This window comes from Peromyscus eremicus, chromosome 13 (genome assembly GCF_949786415.1).
Source record: "Peromyscus eremicus chromosome 13, PerEre_H2_v1, whole genome shotgun sequence".
Taxonomy (NCBI): Eukaryota; Metazoa; Chordata; class Mammalia; order Rodentia; family Cricetidae; genus Peromyscus; species Peromyscus eremicus.
In genome coordinates, this window is record NC_081429.1 from 32,980,919 (window position 1) to 33,005,146 (window position 24,228).

General features: G+C 44.2%; 1 protein-coding gene and 1 long non-coding RNA gene across 2 annotated transcripts; one reads left to right on the plus strand and one right to left on the minus strand.

The window, feature by feature from the left end:
* Positions 1-127: 127 nt before the first annotated feature.
* LOC131923293 (uncharacterized) lies at positions 128-24,228 on the plus strand. Its single transcript, XR_009382566.1, has 4 exons — positions 128-251; positions 1,415-1,550; positions 22,831-23,142; positions 23,945-24,228. It is a non-coding gene; the product is annotated as an uncharacterized LOC131923293 (long non-coding RNA).
* Positions 14,461-17,752, minus strand: Kcne4 (potassium voltage-gated channel subfamily E regulatory subunit 4). Its single transcript, XM_059278271.1, has 2 exons — positions 17,509-17,752; positions 14,461-16,918 (listed from the first exon to the last, which is right to left on the minus strand). The coding sequence occupies exon 2, from the start codon at positions 16,890-16,892 to the stop codon at positions 16,380-16,382; it is 513 nt and encodes a 170-aa protein (XP_059134254.1). The 5' UTR covers positions 16,893-16,918; positions 17,509-17,752; the 3' UTR covers positions 14,461-16,379.

Here is a 24,228-nt window from a genome sequence, read left to right on the forward strand (position 1 = left end):
ATGGAAAATATTATAAGAAATGAGGTATCCCAGGCATAGAAAGACATGCTCTTTCTCACGTGTGAATCCTAGCTTCTAATTCTTATATATTTGTATTTAACAGGCGTGAGCATGTGCAGGGGTCAAGAAACTAAAAAAGGACCCATGAGATAAAGAGGCCTTCAAAGAGAGGAATGGGAGAACAACACAGCGTGTAATTTGAAAGTGGATGAGGGATGCCTTTAATCCCAGCACTCGGGAGGCAGAGGCAGGTAGGTCTCTGTGAATTCAAAGGCAACCTGGTCTACAAAGCGAGATTCAGGACAGACAGAACTGTTACACAGAGAAACTCTGTCTCAGAAAAAAAAAGAAAGAAAGAAAGAAAGAAAGAAAGAAAGAAAGAAAGAAAGAAAGAAAGAAAGAAAGAAAGAAAGAAAGAAAGAAAGAAATAGAAAGTGGGTGAGGGAATCCTGGGAGTGGTAGGGTTTCAGCAAGAATGGGGAATGGGAGAGAGGAAGGGGTGTGGGAAAGGCCAACTAAAACACAGTGTTATGAGAATGCTATAAGGAAGCCTGCTACTTTGTGAACTATTTCTTAAATTAAAAAGAATTGTGCAGATATGTTCTGTGTCTAAAATTCCTTCCAACAGCCGCCCCTTCTCCTGAGGTCCCAATGACAAACAAGGGCACTATTCCAAGGCACAGATTCATTCTGGAGACCACTGAGTTTACTGTGCTTCTGTACAGAGCATAAGTAAAGGGTTGTTTATAGGACAGGGGTGATCCTACCCCACAGGCCTCTCCTTAAAAGCTTTAAGGGATCAGGGCTTTCCCATGGCTGCATAGACACCGCCCCCACCTCCAGTCTTCTCTGGCTTTTGTACTCTAGTTCCTCTCAAAGTCCACATACAGTTAAGGCAAAGTTGCAGACAGCAGGTGCTGGGAAGAAGCTGTATTTATGGATAAGGGTCTCATGACCCTCCCACACCTCCATAAGGGGGTATAAATAGTCAACAGGCCCAGCTGGAATGATCTTTTGCAACAGGATGCATCTGAAGGCCCCAAGATAGTGGTTGCTTAGAGGACAGATATTTGCAGCATAGGTCTTCTACAGAAATTAAAATGCAAAGGCCCAATGTCCTTCATTACTGATAAAGTAGAATCCAGGGCAGTAAGAGAATAGGAATTTAGATTACAGGGGAATTCTGTTCTAGTTTTATTTCTGTTGTGGTGATAAAATATACTGACACCCCCCCCCAAAAAAAAGCAATTTAGGGGAGGAAGAGATCATTGTGTTTACCATTACAGTTTATGGCCCACCATTACAGGGTCACACCACATCCAGTCAAAAGCAGGGAAAAGTGAACGTACTGATGCTGCCTACCTGCCTGCCTGATTGATTAACTGATTGATTGTTTCACTCTTATATCCTTCAGGACCAAGCCTAGGGAATTGTGCCACCCACAGTAGGCTGGTTTTCCCTGTATCAATTAACAATCAAGACAATCTCCCATAAACATGCCTGCATGACAACCTGATGCAGAAAATTCCTCATGAAGACTCTCTTTCCAGGTGATTTTTAGGTTATGTCAAGTTGACAGTTAAAGCTAACCAACATAAATTCTATTCAACTGCTTCTGTTTAAAGATGGCCAAAATGAGATACTGAAAAAATGAAATAATGTCTGCCACTTTTTTAGAAACTTCTTTAAAATGTTTTTATTAATTCTTTGAGAATCCTATACAATGTACTTTGGTCATTTTCACCCTTAACTACTCCTCCTAATTCCTCCCAGATTCATCTTTACCTCCCTACTCACTCACGTCCTCTCTCTCTCTCTCTCTCTCTCTCTCTCTCTCTCTCTCTCTCTCTCAACCCATAAAGTCAAATTTTTGCTGACCATGTGCTCCTAAGTGTGAAGCCATCCACTGGAGTGTGGTCAACTTCTATCAGGCTTAAAGGGGGAAAAAAACTTAAATAAACAGACTCTGCCTCTCCCAGAAGCTATCAATCATCAATAGCTCCTCTGCTAAAGGTGGGACTTCATAAATAACACACACACACACACACACACACACACACACACGTACACACCATGTTAGTGTTTTGTCTGGCTTGGTCTTGTATAGATCTGGCTACGCTGTGACAACCACTGTAAGTTCCTACGTACAACTCTGTTGTCCCAGAAACACTATTTTGTTGTAATCATCTATCCTCTCTGCCTCTTGCAATCTTTCCATTACCCCATCTGGGAACCTTTTCCCTCCTCTCCAGAGTAGAGTCTGCATAGATCCTCTAGTTGACCACTAACAAGATTTTCTAGGAAATACTTAACCCTGGTGATGTGTAGGTAGTTTTCTAATACATCTGTCCCCTCTACTAATATTATAAACCCACTAAGTACAAGCCTAAAATTCTGTACACACAAATTCAAACACATGGAGAGCTTCCAAAGTGTGATCACTGGGTGGTCTACTTCAGAGAATCTGAGTAAATTGGATGCCCAAGCACTTTCTGTCTCCATATTCACAATAAAATGGTGGTAATGATCAGGAGAGATTTGAGAGACTTGTTTTATTTTAGTCCTAGGCACTAAAAGTTGAGTGTCCCAAGGGTTGTTTTTGGGTTTTTTTTTTTTTTTTTTTTTTTTTTTTTTGGCAAAAGAGAACACTAACGTCAACACCAACAAGGTGGCATCATTCCTGGCTTATGATGGGAATATTGTAATACATTGAAATTTAAATGTGATTATAAATACTTGCTGTTGCTTCATTAATATCAATTGAAATATACCAGTAATACAGGTTGAGTGTTCTGCATTTGAAATTCTTGAGGTTAGAATTGCTTCAGCATACTTTTCTTTCTTTCTTTTTGTTTTAGAATATTTTCAAAATGTGTGTGTGTGTGTGTATGTGTGTGTGTGTGTGTGTGTATAATGTATAGGTGTATAATATATAGGTGCATGTGTATATATGGGTATGTGTGTGATACATATAATATACAATGAAATAGTTGATTAGACCCAAGTCTAAATATAAATTTGGGTATGTTTTGCATATTCTTTATACCATAATTTTTTATAGTATTTGTAATAACCTGCTTTATGGCTATGGCCCATCACATGAGGTCAAGTCGTCACGTAAGGTACTTAAAACGCTTTGGATTTTAGAAAAATTGAAGATTTTAAGATTAGGGTTATTTATAACATGGCATCTGTCACTTTAATGTTAACCTTGATGTCAGTGAGAAGTTCTGGCTGACATTTTTTTAAAAACTATATATATGAAACCTGGTTTTTGCATTTTGAAGCCCATTTTGTATCTCCTCCAGTTATGCCTAAGTGAAAAATAAATCATTTTAGACAAAACCAGTCAAATTTTCCCTAACATTTGTTTTCAAATTTCATGCCCCAGAGCCTATTATATTTTTCCATTTTAAAGAATCAGACTTTGAAAACTGAAAATATTCTTAGACGTCAAATTGTTCCTCTCCAGTGACATTTGGATTAAAAGTTTAGCAGACTCATAGTGTGAGGGCTACATCTCTTGCACTGAGAACATGCTCTTAAAAATTCTCAAAGAATGCTTAGAACGCTTTTATATGAGGCAAGTGTTCCCAAACTTGGGTCCCACATAGTTCCTCTGTCTGAGCTGTCTGTCACTAGGGAGCCTGAAGAGATGTGTGGATAAGGCAGGGCCTGACACAGTGAAATCAGATTGGAACTAAGTTAGAAATTTCCATAAAATAAAAGAGGACTCTGGTTTTTCCATGAAAGGCTGAAATTCAATGAGTGTCTTGGCAAATAAAATAACTGCACTGTCTCTGTGGTGGGTTTTTTTTCTTTTTTTCTTTTTTTTTTTTTTTTTGGTAAAACAAAAGTTTCCAAACAGTTTGAAGGTGTGGTTTCGCCTTCCTTGTTAACTGCTTAGTATTTTTTGCCCTAAAAGAAAAGGGTCTTTTTCTTAGTTAGGTTTTTATTGCTATGAAGAGACACCATGGCCACTGCAGCTCTTCTAAAGGAAAACATTTAACTGAGGGGGCTCACTTACAGTTTCATAGATTCAGTCCCTTGTCACCATGATGGGGAGCACGGCAGTGTGCAGGCAGACATGGTGCTGGAGAAGTAGCTGAGAGTCCTACACCTTGACTCCAAGGCAACAGGAAGTTGACTCACTGAGGGAAGTCACACTGGGAAAAGCTTGAGCAAAACAGAGCTCAAAGCCCGCCCCCACAGTGACATACTTCCTCCAACAAGGCACACCTCTTAATAGTGCCACTCCCGTTGGGGGGCCATTTTCTTTCAAACCACCACAGTCTTGTTTTCCCTCAGCTACCTAGAGGACTTTGAAAGACGGGCAGGTTCACAGTGAAGGCTAAAAATGAATGTTTGGGGATTAATGAGTAAGTCCATTAAAATGGCTTTCCTTCCTTCTTTGTGTGTAGCATTCCCACATCTACTCTGAGTAGTGATGGCTGCGTGAGAAGAAAGTACTACCAAACCCCCTTCCTGGGCTCCCTAAGGCTCCATTCAAAACACTCACAGTGGCAGGTTATGGCCACAGAGGTTGCCCTCTTCTTGTCCCCCAACATGGCTCACCTGCTCATTGACCCATGGGAACCTGCTGGCCTCTCTCTTGGCCATGGTATTTATCCCATCCCAGGACTTTACCCCAGAGATTGCAGCCTGGGTCTCAGCCTTCCTGTGTTTCCGCTGTAAATATATAAACACAACTCTCACCTCAAAAGGGATAAAAGGCAGTCTATTCTGGAGCCAAGTAGAGAAACTGTGACCCAGAAACACAGATTTAGGTTACGCTAAATTCAATGTTCCAATGTGATAACAGTTTGTTGAAGTTTTTATAGCAACAGAAAAAAAAGAAAGTCATAAATCAAGACATTTCTCAAATACATTGGTGGAGAAATCAGCAGACAAGTTCAAACCATGCAGGAAGAGTACATGCATAGGCCTCAGACACTATTTGAAGACATTCTGAGCCTTTGGGTTGGTGGAAGCTAATAGTCTGTTAAGTTACCACATTTCAAAAAGGTTTTTACCTATTATCACCAAGAAGGTAGATCAGACACATAGATCAAGGGATGGTTATTAAGGGGACCGAAGATAGCCTGAGATAAATCGTGATTAGGCTCTGGGCCTGCAACATTCCAACCCCCCCCCCACACACACACACACACACAATCATCGAAGTTCTAGTCAATTAGTTAGCCTCATGGAACATTTGATGGAAAGTGTTGTTCTTCCCAGCGACAAGAACTCCCCTCTGCACCAGTGTGTCTTTGAGGCAAAACTGCATTCTCAGCCCAGGGATGCTCACAGGATAGTCCAGGTCATTTGGACGGTGGTTCGGGGTTTTTTTAAATACTTCACAGCATTCCTAAGTGGTTTGCAAAGTCATGAAGAAATGTAGACTATCTATAAATTACATAAGAACGCTCTTAAGTTTAAGGGGAAAATAATTTATCATCTTTCTATGGTTCTGTGGGAAATGAGGAAAACGGCAATGCAGAGGCAATAAATTAAGTCTTTGCATCAGACAGATGCAGAGTTTAGGCTAACCCTAACAATGGCCTTACTATAGTATATTTCTGATTTCTGAGATGAATAGATAGTACTGTCTTAAGGATGGGTGAGAGTACGTATTTAAAAGAACTGGAAGAGCTGGAAAGGGAGCTCAGCTAATACAGAGCTTGCCATGCAAAGCATAATCCCTGGCCCTCACATAAAAAGAAAATTGCCAGACATGGTGGCAGATACTTACAATCCCAGTGTTGGGCAGGTAAGAGCAAGTGTATCCCTGGATCTCACTGGTCACCCAGCCTAGCCTAATCTGTGATCTCTGGGTCCCAATGAAAGTTCTTTTCTCAAAAAACAAATCCAAATGGATAGTTACTGAAGAATAACAGCTGAGGTTGACATCCAGCCTATACACACACTCACACACACACAAATTCACACACACACACACACACACACACACACACACACACACAACTAGAGGCAGGTGTCTGGCACATGCTTTCAACTTCAGCATTTCAAAGGTCATCCTCAGCTACATACAGAATTCGAAGCCAGCCTGATCTAGAGTCCTTGTCTCAAAAACAAAACAAAAAAAAAGGCTAGTCATACATGAATGGCCATTCAATAAGTATCCACTGGCCACACATGAAATTTAAGATGCAAAATGAAAGTCTATTGATGTTGTGGGATATTTGTACACTGTGTGAGGATGTATTGCTGTGATTAGTGTAATAAAAAGCTGAATGGCCAATAGCTAGGCAGGAGAGATAGGTGGGACTTCTGGGCAGAGAGAAAACATTGGTCAGAAGAAGGAGGAGTTGCCAACCAGATGTGGAGGAAGCGGGATGGGCAGTACAGAGTAAAGGTACATAAAAGAGTGTAGATTAAAAGATATGGATTAGTTTACGTTATAAAAACTAGTTAGGAACAAGCCTATGGTAAGGTCGAACTTTCATAATTAATAATAAATCTCCGTGTCACTTTTTGTAAGCAGGTGCCCAAAGAAAAAAATCTGTCCACACATTGAAATTATGAACTCTGACTACATATGACATCTCCGGTTGATCTGGGGACTATGTCTTAAATTCGTTTACTCTGTATTCTGTCCTTGTCGATTTCTCTGACTTGAGTGACAGTGAGGACAGCGTAGCCATGCAATGTGCATTATTTTTAAGGCAGTAAACAACCACCACCTGGAGAAATTGCAGATCTATTTCAAGGCAGAGTTCAGAACAGGCATGCCTCATTCATGAGAGGAGGTGGGAGAGGGAGAGAGCATGTGCATGCATGCATGTTCATATAAATGCAGGCAAGTATGACTTTATAGAGTCCAGAGGACAACCTTAGGTGCTAAAACTCAGAGTTTAGCCTACGTTTGTTTTTTTTTTTTTTTTTTTTTTTTTTTTAAGCAAGATCTCTTACTGGCCTGGAATTCACTAAGCAGTCTACATTGGCTAGGCATCTATCTCCAGAAATTATCCATCTCTGTCTCCTCAGTGTTAAGGTCTTTACAAGCACACACTAAACACTGGCTCTTTTTGACATGGTCTTGAGGATGAAACTCATGTTCTCCTCATAAGAAAAGTGCAAGGCACTTCTGTTCTGCCTCCCTGGTTCCATTATCCGAGTTTCCTTTACTGATGCTGTGATTAAAATACCCTGCCAAAAGCAATGTAGGAATTAAAGAGTTTGTGTGAGCTCACACTTCACATTATATCCCATCACTCTAGTGCCAGAAGCCGAGGCAGCAGGGACTTGAAGCAGCCAATCACAACTACAGTCAAAAGCAGAGAGAACAGATATGTGCGTGCCTAGTTTTGCTTAGCTCACTTTCTCTGCTCTTACACAGTTCAAGATCTTCTGCCTAGAGAATGAGGCCGCCCATAGTGGGTAGGTGTGGGTCTTCCCATTTCATTGAAAAGAATCAAGACAGTGCCCTGCAAGCATGTCCATGGGCCAACCTGATCCAGATATCCTTCAACTACTCTTAACATTGCATTTTTATTATTGTGAAGACTCACAAAGAAGTAACTATGAATCCCATGACGTCAATTACTCTATTAGAAAATCCAAATCTACCCACTTATTCAGAAAGTTGACTTTTAAGGTGATTTGCGTTATAAGCAATATATGTAAAATGTACATTAATCAATTATTAATAAATATCCAGAAATCAAGCATAATCAGAAGTAGTGATATCTTGACTTCATTATGACATTTCTATATATTTGAAATATATCACTAAAAAAAAATACAGCCAATTAATTGACCATCACATTAAAGACTGAGTCCCTGGGAAAAAAATCCAAGACATCTGATTTCTATGGGTGAAAGTGGATTTGCAGCCCAAACTAGATAGCAATTAACAGGAAGTAAATAAAGAACAGATCTCTGAGCAGTTTTGACTCTTTGGATTAGTCACACTATACTTTGCGTTTCACCATCCACTTTCCAAAAAGACTAAATTACCCAAAACAGTTCTAATCCATCCCTTCAAATGTATACTTCCTTCGTACTGTGCTGTCCCCACCACTTCACAAAGCCCTGTAGGTACTGATTACCTGCAAGTCATCAGGCCAGAGTTCTCTCTGTATCCCTCCACGGTTGGCCATGTCTTCTTTCTGGAAAATCTCTACTTATTTAGTGCCTGGGCATGCTGCCATCCTGCTCAACTTGTAACTGCTCCTGCTTTTTCTCTCCTTCCTCTGGCAACCCCCAAGAACTAGCTGGTCCCTGAAGGACAGCACTTTGCCCTCTCCTCCCCTCTGTTCCCATTCACCCTTGGCTATTTCAGCCATGTGTAAGGTTTCACGTGCCTATATTTCCATCCACAACTCCCAAACCTCCTCTCTCTCTCCCTCCAGCTTCTTGCAAAAAAAAAAAAGTTCCCATACTTATTTTCCAAAAGCTTTCTGGATGTCATGTCAACACCTCCGATTCAAAACTCATACCACAATAAATTCTGCAGCACTTCCTTCCTGGGATGATACGGTCTCCTTCATATTTAAATTCAGATGTCATTGAAGCTGTGTTATGATGTGGGACCTTGAAGGGGTAGTCATGGAAGCGTCTCCTTTGTAGACTAAGGTTGATAGCTCAAGAATGATACTTACAAATGGAGTGGTTTGCTTCCCCTTCCCCACCTCTCCTCAAGCTTTGCTGCCTACTGATGTCTTCTACACAACAACAAGGTCCATACCAGATGCCTTCACCTTGATACTGGACTCTAGAACTGTAAGGAATCAATGTCCTTTCCTTAGCAACAATGGTACCCCATTCATTACAGCAGCACCAAGTAGATTGGGACACCAATAGTTATGTTATTTCCGTTCTCAAGTATACAAAGCATTACTGTCATCTTTCATCCTACCCTCTCTCTTCTTCTCTAACATTCAAGTCATTGCTCAATCTCGTTTATTTCAGCTCCTCTATATTTCCCACTTGCCAGTCTCTGTGCACCCAGTCTCCATTAACCCAGTCTCTGTGCATCCAGCCTCCATGAACCCAGTTTCCCTGAACCCAGTCCCCATGCACCCAGTCTCTGTGCACCCAGTCTCCACGCACCCAGTCTCCACACACCCAGTCTCCATGCACCCAGTCTCTGTGCACCTTTCCAGTCCCGTTCAAGCACTCCTCACTCCTCCCCCCGGGCTCCTGATTTATCTACCCTCTTCAGTTCATCATGCGGAAACGCATGTTCCAACAGAGACAGGTTTTTATCATTATACACCCGTTGTCTAGCATGCTTCTTCCCAGTGGCAAAGAGATAAAATGAGGGATAACTACATCGGGGCTACACATATAAAAGAATGATTAGTGGTGTGTCTGCTGGTTCCTGCAGCATCAGTCCAGGTCTGAACCTCCAGTGTTTGCTTTCAAAGGTTATCACTCATACTCGAAAGCATCCTGCACAGAGGGAAGCAAGAGCACATGACCCTCTGTGCTGCTGGAGCTGAACAGAAATGAACGAAAATAAAACCAAAAACCAAAACCCCGTAAACAATTATGCTGAGCCCTGTTTGAGTCTTTCCCTCCTATTAATAGTAGCTCTCCCTTTACTGAGGCTTCTGGTGAAATTGCTTTGCATTACTTTAGAGAATATCTTTCCTTCTGACCACACAGATCATCACTCAAAAGACCCATTGTTAGGGTTTGTCCATACACAGAAAGGATTGTGGGAGGAGCAGATGGAGGTGGCCTCAGGGACAGTACATCTCAGGACAGCTCAAGGTGAACAGCTTGGGGAAGAACACTCTGGAGGTCTTTGGTCACCATTGACCCGTTGGAGAGACCGCATGGCATGTTGGCCATGAGGATATGAAGCAAATGTCAGGAGGACTCAGTTTTAGCTCACTTTGCTTCTTTCCTTATGGGACTTTGAGCAAATTACGTGACTTTTACCAGCCTTAATTTCCCATCATTTAATGTAGGGATTATTTTAGATGACCTGGAAGACATCTCCCAACACTAAGTGTCCAGTCAGTATGCTGAAACTCTGTATTAATCAGATAGAGGGATTTATGATGTGCTACCCAAACTCCCAAAGCCTCTCTGCTTTTGTAACAATCCAGATCTCTCCAGAAGAATTGTTGCCTGTGGTCACACTCTTCCAGCCTGCCACAGGCTCCTCCTACATATGATTTGTCATACAGAACATGTGATTTCATGAGTGACATGTAAGAGAAAGGGCGGCTAAAAGGATCACATGTTGGCTTTTCAATGACTCTATTCAGGAGTGGCACACCATTTCTACTCTTCCTATTATCCAGAAACCATGGTAGGAAGGAAGGAGGGATGGGAGAAGGGATGGAAAGAAGACTCTTCATGTTCTCAGAAGAGAGAAGAAGTGAATGCCGGTGAATTCTCACCATGTCTGTGCAGTAGACATTAATGATTCTCCATCGGTGAAAAAATGACTTTATTTTTCCAAATACAGAGTTCTGACACTGTTTTGAGGGTAGAGAAGATTGCTACCATTTTCATTTTACCAGTGAGGAAATGTGTTCAGAGAAGTTGACCAACGTATGCAATGTCACAGAGCCACCTAATGTCTAGGGCGGGACTGGATTCTGTGTCTCTTGATCTCTGCTTTCTGTTGACTAAAAGAATTGCAGGTTTGCCTATCAGAAGACCTGCATCTGCCATTCCTTAAACTGACAGCATGGGATCTCCTTGAATCTTGTCCCAGTTAGCTTTCTATTGCTATTATAAAAACATCATGATCAAAAGCAAGTTGATGGGGTAAAAGGGTGAATTTTATCTTATAGCCTGTAGTTCATCATCCAGAGAAGTCAGGGTAGAAACTCAAGGCAGGAATCTGGAGGCAGGAACTGATGCAGAGACCGTGGAGGGCTGCTGCTTACAGCCTTACTTCTTGTGGCTTGCTCAGCTTGCTTTCTTAGAGCGTGCAGGATCACCAGCCCAGAAGTGGCACTCCCACAGTGACCTGGGCCCTTCCACATTATCAATTAAGAAAATGCACCACAGGCTTCCCCATAGGCCCATCTGGGGGCATTTTCTCAATCGAGTTTCTCTCTTCTAAAAGGACTCTAGCATGTGTCCATTTAACATAAAATTAGCCAACACAAGTCTCTTATGTGAGATGGCTCAGTTGTTGAGGACACCTTCCCCGAAGCCTAACAACCTGTGGTGGATCCTTGGTATCCATGCAATGGAAGGAGAGAATGACTCTAAAGGTTGTCTTCTGACCTATGAGTGCTTGCATGCTCACATGCGCGTACACACACACACACACACACACACACACACACACACACACACATTGTGGCGTGTGTACCCCCAGCACACATAAAATAACTAAAATGAAAAAAAATACAGACCTAGCTCACAGTTTCCTTGGGAAGACTGACAAATATAAACAAAGTGAAAGTGCCCACCACAGAGCCAAGAGTGCACAAACACTACATCCACTCTGTCCATTAACGACACCACAGCGTGAGCAGATGTTCAAAGACATAAACCACGTATTTCTCTACCCTAGAGCCAGAGCCTCCTGTATATCGGAAATTCCTTTTCAGTTTTCTAAATTAACCAAAAGCAGAGTTGATTACATTAGAATTCATCTATATAGAAACTATGACCTCCTGGGAGGTCAGGCAAGGGGGGGTTACATTTCCCCAGCACCTGATACAGTGCCTCGAACTGCACAGGGCTCAGGGCGCGGTGTTCTGTAGACCAGATCAAGAGTGTGCGTGCCGTAGCATACGTGCTGAAGAGGCGTCGGGAATTTCACATCATGCATTGTAGTTACGATCACCTTTGCTTTTTTTTTTTTTGGGGGGGGGGGGTGATGACAAGAAGCAAGAGAGGAAAAGAGAGAAGAGGGAAAGAATGAGGGAAGAGGGGTAGAGGGAAGGGGAGGGAATAGGAGGAGAAACGGGGCTAGGGAAGACTAAACAGTGACTGAAAATCAACGACAGGAAGAGGGGCAAGGTTGTTCATGGGAAGGATCGTTTCATCACATTTCACAGCAAAATGAGAAAATACTCGGGGATGAGAGAGAGCAAGATTTCAGCCCCATGATCGCCAGGAATACACAGACAGTGCAAGAAGAAAATAGCGGAGGAAAAGGGGGGAACACAGTCCCTGCCCCCCTTCTTGGGCCTGCAGTGGGCAGGCTCAAGTTCTCCTGAGGCAAAGGCCAAGCTTCAACTTCAAAAGCCAACTAGAATGATCCAGCACCAGTGGGCCACAGGCTCCTTCAGTCAAGTGACCTTGGCTGCTTGTTTCCATGGTAACGATGCACATCCCAAACTGTTCCTTCCTGTGAAGGAGGCAACATTGCAGAGCGAGGGGAAGGCCGGGTTTGACACTGGCTTTTCTCTCTTCTGACCCTTCTCCTTTGGCAAATCGTGTCGTTCTTCTGAGCATTGCAGTCTCCTGAGAAAAGCGTCCCCAGAAGAGGATGTTTCTGTGACACTATTTGCAGATGCATGCCCGCCCAGCACACAATTTTAAAGGAAGATGGAAGTTGCGTTGGCTTTGGTTTCACACGCGCTGGGTGTTCCCCCAGCAGCTCACTATTCCTTTCATGATTAGCTTGCCAAAGAGCAGGCCCAGGGTGTTGTCCCCATGTCGAAAGAGAGAAGTCAGCGAGGTTGGAGGGCTTCCCCAACGCTCCCGAGCACGCAGTAGCAGAGTTGAGCTAGAAAGTAGGCATAACAAATCTGGGTGTCTAGCAGCCCCCTCAACACATGGTCCTCTTGTGGTCCAGCCCTAGCCTGAACCACTGCCCATCATTGCCCTGCAGCTGCTTGAATGTCTGTCTGCCCCAGCCTCAGCCTCGGCCTCCACACTGTATCCTGCAGTTTTCTTCAGCGCTGAGTCCTGACTTTATAGAGTATAGAACAAAAGTATGTTGTGTCTAAATATGGAGTTTAAAGTGCATTATAAGATCAATATTCGGCCTGTCCTACAACATCTGGGGTTAGAGCAGCATTTTACAGGATGATACATAATCTTTCTTCAAGTGAACCATGGAAGAGGATGTCTTACTACAAACCCTGCGATCACCACTCCAAAGGCACCATAGGGTCCACTTTCCAAGCCGGATCTGGAGCCAAAAGCACTCAACCCTTGTTCAACTTCAACCCTTCCCGGTAGTTTTGATCCCATGATTCCGTCCCTGAAAGAAACCTCTTCTTCTGCAGTATCTCTGTGTGACTCTGCCATACGAAAGTGTAATTAGAACAGCATGGCGCCAGCAAGATGGTCCATTTACCTCATCCTGCACCATTCACGTGCTTTTGAAATATGTTTCTAATATCTGAGGTGCATGGGGCCAAATTCCCCTTGCGTTTTTTCACATGCATGAGTAAATCCACACAGATTAAACCCCTTGGGCCTTAGGTTCTGCTTAGAAGTTCTTTTTTTTTTCTTTTAAAGAAAACAAATATTCCATTAAAACGACACAGTGTACTCTGCATATTTTTAGGACAATTACAGTTTAGAATTCCCTCTTCTTCCGCCCATCGCAACAAAAAAAGTTTTCTTAACTATTTCCTTACCAAGAATGAATAGAAACTGAGGTGAAGGATTTTTCTATCTTTAACATGACTCTTTTCATGTCGCTTATCAATGATACCGGATGGTGGATTGAGGCCATTGATGTGTTATTCCAGAAGGATCCAGACTCCTCTGCTCCATTACCAGATCAATCCTTTTTTGGTAACTATTTGCAAACCTATGGAAACATTTCCTTAAAACAGAAAAAAATGAAACTCACAAGAAACACACACACACGTAAAAGGAAGGAGATTTTCCCCTTGTCTTCTTGGTTTGAAATTGGATCATAGGTTTTGGTCATTTTTCTGTAGCACTTCTGACTGTGAAAATAGACTAATAAAGGAGAAGCTGCCCAGGCTGGCCATGTCTCAGCCTGTGAGACAGAGATACAGCAAGACTAAGGGGGAGAGACCTAGAAGTCATTCTTACTGTGGAGGAGTTGAAACGGAACACCAGCTGCGGACTTTGCGTTTGATTGCGTTCATAAGTCTGTTCATATGGCAACTCCCTGCCCATTAAGCCTGCACTGCTGGGGCCACACATGTGGATGACGTGGGCCAAGTCAGTGTGCAAATCAAACGTTTGCTTGCAACCAAATTTGGACAGACATCTTAGCAGCACTTGCCAAGCCACTCACATTCAAGTCCAAAAGCTCCTGGACCTTTTCAGAAGGTGATGTAAGACCATCCTTGGCTTCTTTTCCAATTCCTACAAAGTGGATCAAAGGTTAAAATGACACTACATGCTCACCCTGTGGCAAAAGACATGCCTGACCCCAGAATGAGTAGAATCCAGTAATAGCTTGCAATAGCATAGAAACTTGGAATTATATAAATACACACACACACACACACACACACACACACACACACACACACACATATTATAGGATCAAAGAAATACAACTTCTCAGGGAAAATGTGTTTATTTAAATTAAAAAATATTGTGAAAATTACAAACCATTAAATACAAAAGACCATTGTCTACAACTCAATGTACTGGAAGGAAGTATATACATCACTTTGTAACAGGCGCAGACAGACTTGCACCAAATCAGGATTAAGCAATGGAAAATGTGACCATGCACATGTCTGTCGCAGTAAAGTTTCAGAATTCAAGTGATTCCAGGCAAGAGGCCAAACTTAACTTGGCTTCTTTCAACTTCAATGGCCCCCTTTGGAATTGATCCACACTCTGAATCTTAAAGTGAACAGAAGGCCCCTTTCCCCCTCCGACATAAATTACCTCTACCTCTGTGTCAAAAACTGATTGAAAAACCAGCTCCTACACTGTGAGTCCCTCATGGGGACAGTAGTAACTGCTTTGTCTCCAATCTAGGGAGAGTTAGGATAAATAAAAATTAAAAAGGTTTTTCCCTAGAGTCAAACTTGGCCTTTTGGGGTTTTTCTGCTTCCTTCTAAAGGTCTGCAGTAGGCAAAAGAAGAGCCTGCTCTGGCCACACGGAACACTGGCAGGCGGTCCTGAGACCCTCCTTTTAGCCTTCTTTCCCCAAGCCGGGAGTGCTAACATCCTCCCATCCACGGAACTCTGCAGAGGAAGCTATGCTATCTGCCTCCTCAGTCCCATCCTGGGAAAGCTACAATAAGGAGGCTGCTGATCAGCCCCAAATTCCCCAGTCACACTATCTAGTCTCCAACTGTGCCTTTAAGTCAACACATCCTTCTCCAGACCAAGCAGCCAAAGGGGAAATACTTGGTCCAAACTTCCTCACACCAGGCTGTGGAGGATTGATCACACAGAACAAAGTCTAAAGATGTCCTCCCAGCCCCCTGAGGCTGCACAGCCTCAGGAGCCTCATGAGGGCAATGAACCTTGTGATGACATGCCCAGGACCACACAGTAAATGATCGTCAGGGCTCAGATCAGGAAGCACAGTGTTTGGACCCCAGCCCTGTTCAATCTCTCCTGAATATGCCCTTCTAGGTCTCAGCTACGTGACAAAACCCCACATGATGAGGCCCACATGTGTCCTCTCTGGCCTCGGAAAACCAGGCTGGGAAAAAGAGCCACAGCAGAGCCATCGATGATTTGGCCTCGTGTGACCCCCACCATTACCCAATCTGTAAAGGTCAGGAGGACCACCCTGAAGAGCCATCCTGAACGTAGGCTTCGAGTCTGAGGAAGCTCACTGACAGAGAAAGCCATGCTCACCTGCAATGCTGTACCGTCACAAGTCAGAGTTCAAGCTCACAGGTGAGACAAAAGCTCAAACTAGGTCATAGCTTATAGCCCCAGCTAATGTGGACATATGTGCACACTGCTTTCTCTCCTCGGATTGTGCAAACAGTCTGGGTTCTTCCTCCAGCTTTCTCCATACCAAAAATTCCCCATCAAGCATTCCCCCTCCTAATCCAAAAGACCTCCTAAAGACACGTGTAATTCTCTGTGACCAAATGCCACAGGCGCACAATAAAGATACTTACAACCAATCAGATCTAGAAGAACAAAGCTCTAGGCAAATTAAGCAAATCAAAAGGAGTCCTTCAGCCTGCCCTGGGCAGTTGTCAGCCCTGGGCACAGACAGATGCTGTAGAAGTTACCCAGGGCATCCAGTGAAAAACAACACATTATCCAGCCAGATGCTGAACAGGGACCCCAACACCCAGACCCCAGAGTAAATGGTCATGCAGTGATGGGTCCGAACCACAGGAACCTCCAGGACTCCAGTTGAGCCTTGTCTCTCCCTCCCCGATTTTGGGGGCTTGCCCACAGTCTGTTCAAAGTGGCAGCTGCAGAGCAAAAGTGAAACCAGGCACTTCACATACGCCTTTCCTCTGTCAAGCGTGGCTTACGGAGCCACCCCCAGAGGCCTGGGGGTGCTAGGAATTCTGATGAATGTTTTCTGAAGACCCTTCACTGCTTTCATTAAGAGGTGTCTCGGAGGTCTCTTCCAGCTCATCGTCAGCTCCTTCCTTCTGGATGGTGAGGTGCACATCTGGGGAGGAGGACTCAGAGCTCACACTGTCCCCTTCCATTGAGCAGAGGGTGCAAGACAGTGCAGGCGCCACACTCTCTTGCAGCATGTTCAGCATCATGGGCACCTGTGCTGACCTCAGGCCCGACATCATGGGCAGCGGCTTCATAGCCTCCCCCCACAGCCTCTCCTCATCTTTGTACAGCAGCAGGAGGCTAGACTTCTTCTCCCGTCTCTTGGATTTCATGTAGCCCAGCATGATTCCGATCAGGAAAATGCCATAGAAGGACATCACGACCAGAATATAGAAGTATTCATTGCCATTACCACTGCTGTTACTAGGCACATGGGACTCGAGGGGGCTGCTGGAGGCTGCAGCGCTGGGGTGTGTACTGTTCAGAGGCTCCATCCTCAGCATTGAGATGCCGCTCACACAGCCGGGGTCTGGGGAGAAAGCTGCAAGTTAGACCTTCCACATGGAGCCACGGTAGAGCAGAAGCCAAGCACATGGCTCAGGAAGTTGCAATAGATCAAAAGAAGTAATTAAGAACAGGAATGAGAGAAATAGCAGGATGTAAGGCATCTCATCAAAGAGTTAACAGGGGTTAGCTCTGAGAGCTTGGAGCAAGTCAGAGAAAATAAGGGAGGGAATGAAAGAAGAGTGAGAAAAACTTTCATCAGATAGAAAGGCAAATGATAGATAGATAGATAGATAGATAGATAGATAGATAGATAGATAGATAGATAGATAGACTTTATTTGCATTTCAGAAAATAGCCATGCATTAGTTCCAAACTTTAAATATTATATACCATATAGAGATTCTTAAAAAAAAATAGTAACTTTGAAAGGCATGCTTTAACAGGCAGGGCAAGAGCAAACTTAACATTTTGTTTCAAAAGCTTCAACTTTCTTAAATTCAAAGTAAAGCTTCCTTAAAAGAAGAAAAAAAAAAAGCAAGAAAACTTCCTCTATTAATAGTTAAAACTATCCGTCTTGCACGTCTCGGAAGAGAAGGAGCCTCGCTAACTTACCGAAAGCTGACAGTTCGTCCCAAGTGTGGAACTCCTAAATGGCTGAATCGGAGGACGTTTTTCTTCTGTGTCCGGCTCTGCGCTCTGACAGCCCCGCTGCTGTCCTTGGGATATATAGTCAAGAAATGCATCGTCACGTGTTCCGGGAGGAAAATTTACAACAGAGGTTGACTGTGGCGGGGCGAGCAGTGAACTCGAAGCACTGCAGTTCAACTCTCTGAACTTTGCAGCTGTGGAGAGGAAAAAGAGGGGGAGGTAGCAGCCGCTTGCTCCTCCCGCCCCAGCTCAGAGCAAGAGGCTTCTTCAGGTGGCCAAAACGATGTGCGGAGGAAAGAGCGTGCTCCGCTTTAGATGTTACCCCAAAGCCTACTCTCACTAACAAGGAGTTTATGTTTCGTTTTCCTTGCAGGAAATAACCAATATGTCATCCATAGGTTTTCACAGGAAATCCAATCCTGTCATTAGAATGAAAGACAGTTGAATGAAAGCAAGGGCAGAATTTATAGTGAAGGAATAATAGCTTCCATTTTAAGTTCTTCCACTAATTGATAAGCCCCGCCTTATTCGATGCCTTGGACTAGTACAATAAAATTGGTGGCTAGTGAGGGACAGGACTGTTCAGCAAGCAGAGTCCTAAGAATCGTATTTTAAGTTCATTTCCTCTTAACCACTCTAAAATGCAAGGCTGGCTAGTGCAGGTTAGCCCTTTAAAAGCATTGAAGTTCTACCTGCCTCCACACCAAAGGCTGGCTAGTGCAGGTTAGCCCTTTAAAAGCCTAGAAGTTCTACCTCCCTCCACATCAAGCTCACAAATACATTCTTGATAGTCTCTTTTAGAATCTTTTAGATTCTACCCAGAGATTGGTGGACATCTGTAATCCAGTAGTTGAGGGGCTGAAGCAAGGGGACCATGAGTTCAATGTCAGCCTGGGCTACAAACATAAGCCCTGTAAGAAAACAAAAATCTTCCAGATGCTCTTTAGTGATCTGTGTGAAGTGGAAACGTACTGGTGAGAGCCACTGAGAGCTCCATCCTGCCTCCCACAGCCATGCCTCTGAAGCAGCCACACGGACTGTTCACACATGGCTGTGTATCTCAAGCAGGTCATGAGAGAAGCAGGCATTCTCTCAGTGAGCCCCCAAACATGGTTTAAGTTCTAAATACCGAGGTGGGCCCTATGTTTAAAAGGCTGCTGTGAGTGACATGGGAAGAGTCACCAAGGACTTGGTCACCAAGTCACTTGCTTCCTGGGATGTTTACTCTAAAAGGCTGTCATTCTAAGTCCAAGTAAACTGGCAGCAAATTGGCCTTTACCTCCAGCAGCCTCTGATATAGGAGCTGCAGCCGGACTGGCATGCAAGCCAACTCTAAACAAAGCATCACTGTTGGGTCTACTGTCATCAAGTTGAAGATAGGAGAGCAATGGCAACTTTCTTCTGACTGGACAAAGCACATATGGTCCATGTGCTAGAACTGTCATTGTGAGTCTGGGTCCGTGACTGAGGCGAATTCTGATGGGCATCCTGGGAAAAGAGTTGAACTAAGGGTCCGTGGTCCCGGACTACTCATCTGATGCTTTGGTCTGTGGTCACGCCAAAACTCCCCAGCTGGCACTGAGGTGTTACCTGCCATTGATCCCAACACCAAAGTCGTTCATGCAATGACATTTTGCTCATATCAGTACAGCTGGGCTCACCACTCTGCCCATTCAAACTCAACAGCCACATGGTAGACCTGGCCTTTTCCAGCCATCCTCCACATAGACGCTGGCAAACGTCCATCCATATGTGCCTGTGGTGGCTCATCTGGAAGACTGGAGTAGGAAGGACCCATGAGAAGCATTCCTATTGGTATTTGCCATAGTATTATTGCTCATGTACCTTGGGATGGATAAGATTAGTCATCAGCGGGGGAGGGGAGGTTGCCAGGCACCGCAAACTGGAAAAGACAGGTAGGAATATGTGTCGCCAGGTTTAAGAAGGGGTAGCTACACAGCCAGGTGTCTGAAAGACAAGTAAAGGCTGAATAGCCAACAAAATTAATCCCAGGCCTGAGCCTACAGCCCCATGGCACTAAAACCAAGAACAGAACTGTCTTCTGGAACAAATCTAGAAAGGAGACCAAAGGACTAAAAAACTAGAAACAGCAAGAGTCAAGCCCAGTATAGGGATTCTCACAGGCATGGGAGAAAGAAGGACCCATGAAACCACAGACTGCCTGTTGGTGACCCTGTGACCTCTGATGCCCCCGAGCACTGCAGGGATCTATCTCTCTAGGAAACAATTCAGGGAAAGCATTGAGTACTGTCGTCAGGCAGAGATGATTGCTCAATTTATGTGTTTTGCTGTCATGGTTGGGTAACCTCCCCCCACCCCACCCCAGCCATTACCTAAGGCTTCTGGTAGCTTCCTAGTGTACAGACATCTCTCTCCAGACTCTCCATCACCGCTCTTCCTTGCTAACCTCCCCCACCCTGGGAATGAAACTCAAGATCTGGGCTTGCAAGCTCCTGGCCTCACTCGGTCTTCTCCGCAGGACTTCTTCACAGCCAGGTGGTAAGAACAGTGGCTCTGAGCAATGGTGTTAATGAGAGAACTGAGCGACTTTCTAGAAGGTGTGTTCTGTCTGGGCATGAGAGTCAATAATCACTCACTGTGTGCCACAGCTTCAGGAGGCAGCCATGATAAGGAAATGAACCCATATCAGAAACCTATATCCATGCTGCAGCTAACACTTCCATTTTCTTAACGGAAATGTGTCTTAGTTCTGGACCAACTTCTCACAAGTGTTTATGGATGTGCCTTATGAATCTTGTACAAGAAACGTTTCCTTAAACCATTGTCCTCTAGAATTTCATTCAATTTTTCTACAGTTTTATAGTTGTTTTACAGCTGAAACCGCAATCTATTTCAAGTTAATTTCATTTTATGATGGAAAGTATGAGTCAAGGTATATGTGTGCGTTGCACATGTGTGTGTAAGTATGCTCACAACTGTGAGTGTATGTGGAAGCCAGCAATCAACACTGAGATGTCTTCTTCAATCACACACACACACACACACACACACACACACACACACACACACACAATCTTCTGAGACAGGGTCTCTCGGTGGACCTGGAGTTTACTGTTTTGACCAGGCTGGCTGGCCACTGAGCCCAAGGCGTCTGTCTGTCTCTGTCTTCTAAGCACTTGGCTTGGTGTCCCCAACATGGGTGTTGGGGGTGCAAGCTTGGGTCTTCATGCTTGTACAGAAAGGGCTTTACCCACGAGGCCACCTCCTCAGCCCACGGTCCTAATTTTTTAACGTGTGGAAGTCCAGCTGTCCAAGCAGAACTTGTTGGAAAGACTCTGCTTCCCTACTGGATTATTTTGAACTGTTGTTAACAACCACGGGGCTTGGAGAGATGGCTCAGTAGTTAGGGGTACAGGTATTGCTCTTGCAGAGGCCCCAAGTTTGGTTTCCAGTACTCATGTCAGGAAGCTCACAACCATCTGTAACTCCGATGTGAAAGGATCTGACCCCTTCTTCAGGACTCTGTGGGCACCCACACACTGACATGCAGAAATACACATAATTTAAAAAATAAAAAAAAGGAAATCTTTAAAAAGTAATTAACTATATCTGTCCAGGTCTATTTCTCAACTCTTTATTCCGCCTTTTGATGAAATCACTTTAAATTGGAGGTAGAAGCAGGCAGATCTCTGTGAGTTCAAGGCCAGCTTGGTCTACAGAGCGAGTTCCAGAACAACTAGCACTGTTACACAGAGAATCCCTGTCCCGAAAAACCAAGAAAAAAAATGCCATTTTAAATAAGTGTGAGATACGCTACCGTCAATACCCAGCTGGACTGATCCCTGGCACTCAGGAAGCAGAGGCATATGAATCTCTGTAAGTTCGAGGCCAGCCTGGTGCGTACAGTGTGTTCTAGGCTAGCTAGAGCTGCATGGTAAGACGCTATCTTAAAAAAGAAAAATTATTTATCTGGGTGTCTATTCGGTACCAAACTCACATCAACCCTGTGAAATATTATAACCATTTCTTAAAAAGAAATTGAAAAGGCCAAAGACTGAAGCAATTTTCCCCAAGTCGGGCCATTAATGATAGAATCAGGTGTGTGTGTGTGTGTGTGTGTGTGTGTGTGTGTGTGTGTGTCTGTGTGTATGTGCGCCTATGTGCCTGTATATGATGCTGGTGTGTGTGTATGTGTGTGTGTGCCTATGTGTGTACTTGTGTGTGTGTGTATGTGCCTGTGTGTGTACTTGTGTGTGTGTGCCTATGTGTCTGTGTACTTTTCTGCATGTGTACATGAATGCACATATGTACTTACGCATGTGGAGACTAGAGAGCCGTGTTGTGTGTCTTCCTCAACTGCTCTCCACCTTACTCTTCAAGATAACGTCTTTCCGTTAACCTTGACCTAACTGATTTAGCTAGACTGGCTAGCCATTGAGGTCCAGAGATTTTTCTTTCCTATCTCAACCTCCCCAGCTCTGAAATTCTAGACGTGTGCCAAGGCATCCAGCATTTTACATGACTGCTGAGACTCGAACTCAAGTCCTCGTGCTCGAGCGGCAGGGGCTTTCCCAGTGACCCTTCTCTCCCTGTAGAATCAATACTAGAACAGAGGTCTGTGGAACACCAATGCCTGCTTGCTTTTCTACTCTCCTTTGTCTCACGAAGGGAAACCAAAAAGCAATTCAGAGATAGCAGAAAACGAAAGTTTGGTATTTATCCAACTTCTCTGGGGTCTGTATAAGCCTTAAAAAATATATATAGCTAGATGACCAAGTACTCAAACGTAAGTACAAACATTCCATTTCAAATTGTTTTTCCTGAAGTTCATGCTATTCTCAGCATTAGAAGCTGTGCCTTCTTAGAATATTCTAGAAAGAGTATGTCGGTGAAAGAGTAGTACCCTTGCCCTATATCCATGTGACCCCAAATAGAGCCATTTCCCTTTCGCCTACATGCACAGCTTGTCTGTGGTCTCATGTTTTGACGTGGTAGGTTGTTTTCTTTCTTTCTCTCCCCCCTGGCTCATCCAGACACACACTTTCTCTAGAGCTTTGAGTCTTTGAGTACTTTCATTTCCTGGTGACGTCATTTTCACCAGATGACCCAAGAGTCCCTGGCCACACATCTCTGAAATTATGTTAACAGCTTCTGTGACTAAACAAAGTCCAGGCTGGGATAACAGCAGAACCATGAATCTCATCGGATGAAACATCAGCACAGAGGGCAGAGATCTGACCCAGCTCTTCCTCACCCAGGCTACGTGACTGGCCCCATTGCATAATTTCTCTGTTTTTGTTTTAGCCACCCGCAAGCATGTCAAGAGGCAAGCATGTCGAGAAAAGGATCGTTAATTGTGCCAAGATCCTCAGCAGTGTCCCATCATCCACCAGGCCCTCCCGCTCCTGAGCAGCCTGGGCTGCAGGTCTGACAGACCTTTGCAGAACAAAATCCCCTGTGCCCACCACTGCTTCTGCTCTCCCAGAAACTCTTTCTGAGAAGTCGTATCTGGGAAGGCTTGGGCTGGGTCATCCCTGAGTCATCCTCCCTGGACGCATAGTTCTCAACATTCCTAGCACTTGGAAGAAGACAGGGACAGGGCTGGGTATCTGCCAGGTATGTAGTACGACCTCCAGGTCCTCCCTATAACAACCAGCTGTGCTCAGGAGAACAAAGCTATGACCATGGCATCTTAGACATCATCCAGAGATGGTTGTGAGGAAAGAACCCACAACTCATGACAGTAAAGATTGATGCTGTTATTAGCTCCCATTTATTATCTATTTTTCAAACTCTTTGCCTGGCATTTATTTAGCAAATATCTGGATAATACCTACAATGTACCAGGAATTGCTCTAAGCACTTCTTAGATTTTTATCCTATTTAAGCCTCATAAAAATCCTATAAGGTGGGGCTGAAAAGATGGCTCAGCGGTTAAGAGAACTGACTGTTCTCACAGAGGACCCAAGTTCAGTTCCCAGAACCTACATCAGAAGACTCACAACTGCCCATTACTCCAGCTGCAGGGGATCTAACACCTCTTGAATACTTGCACTCCTGTGCACATACCCACATGCATACACACACACACACACACACACACACACACACACTTGAAAATAAATAAAAACAAATCTTAAAATAAAAACGATAAGATAGCATTGAATTGGCGTTCCCTGGGGAGGAGTAAACCAGCAATTCTTCTCCCCAGATAGATGTCAATGACAGTCTCAAATAGAACTGCATCAAGGTCCAAGTTGCTGGGACCAGTGAGTTTATTGGGTTTCCTTATAGAGCCTAGACAAGGGGTTACTTACATGAGTGTGGGGAAACCCAAAACTGCTGTAGCACTGCAAAGTCCCATACCATCAGAGCAAGGAAGCTCCTCCAGTCATCCCCCTGTCTCCACTCCCCACAGGCTGGGAATCCAACCCAAGTCTTCTGGAAGAACAACCAGTGCTCTGAAATCATTGAGTCATCCTTCCAGTCCGACAAGAGCTAATTAGAAAAGTTACAGGATCTGCCCCAGACCTCATCACAGGGCAAGGTAATGGTGCCTCTAGAGAATCAATCTGGAGTGGTGGGACCCAGAGCCAAGGCTGCGCCACCGCCTTGTAGGACCTGCTTCTTCAGCCTGACCATCCTGTGTGTCCCAGCTTGGAGTGGTACCAAGCACACAGCATCTACCCCCTACCATCATTA

Coding starts and splice junctions, on each gene's coding strand:
- Kcne4 (XM_059278271.1), bottom strand. CDS start 16,892: ATGCTGAGGATGGAGCCTCTGAACAGTACACACCCCAGCGCTGCAGCC.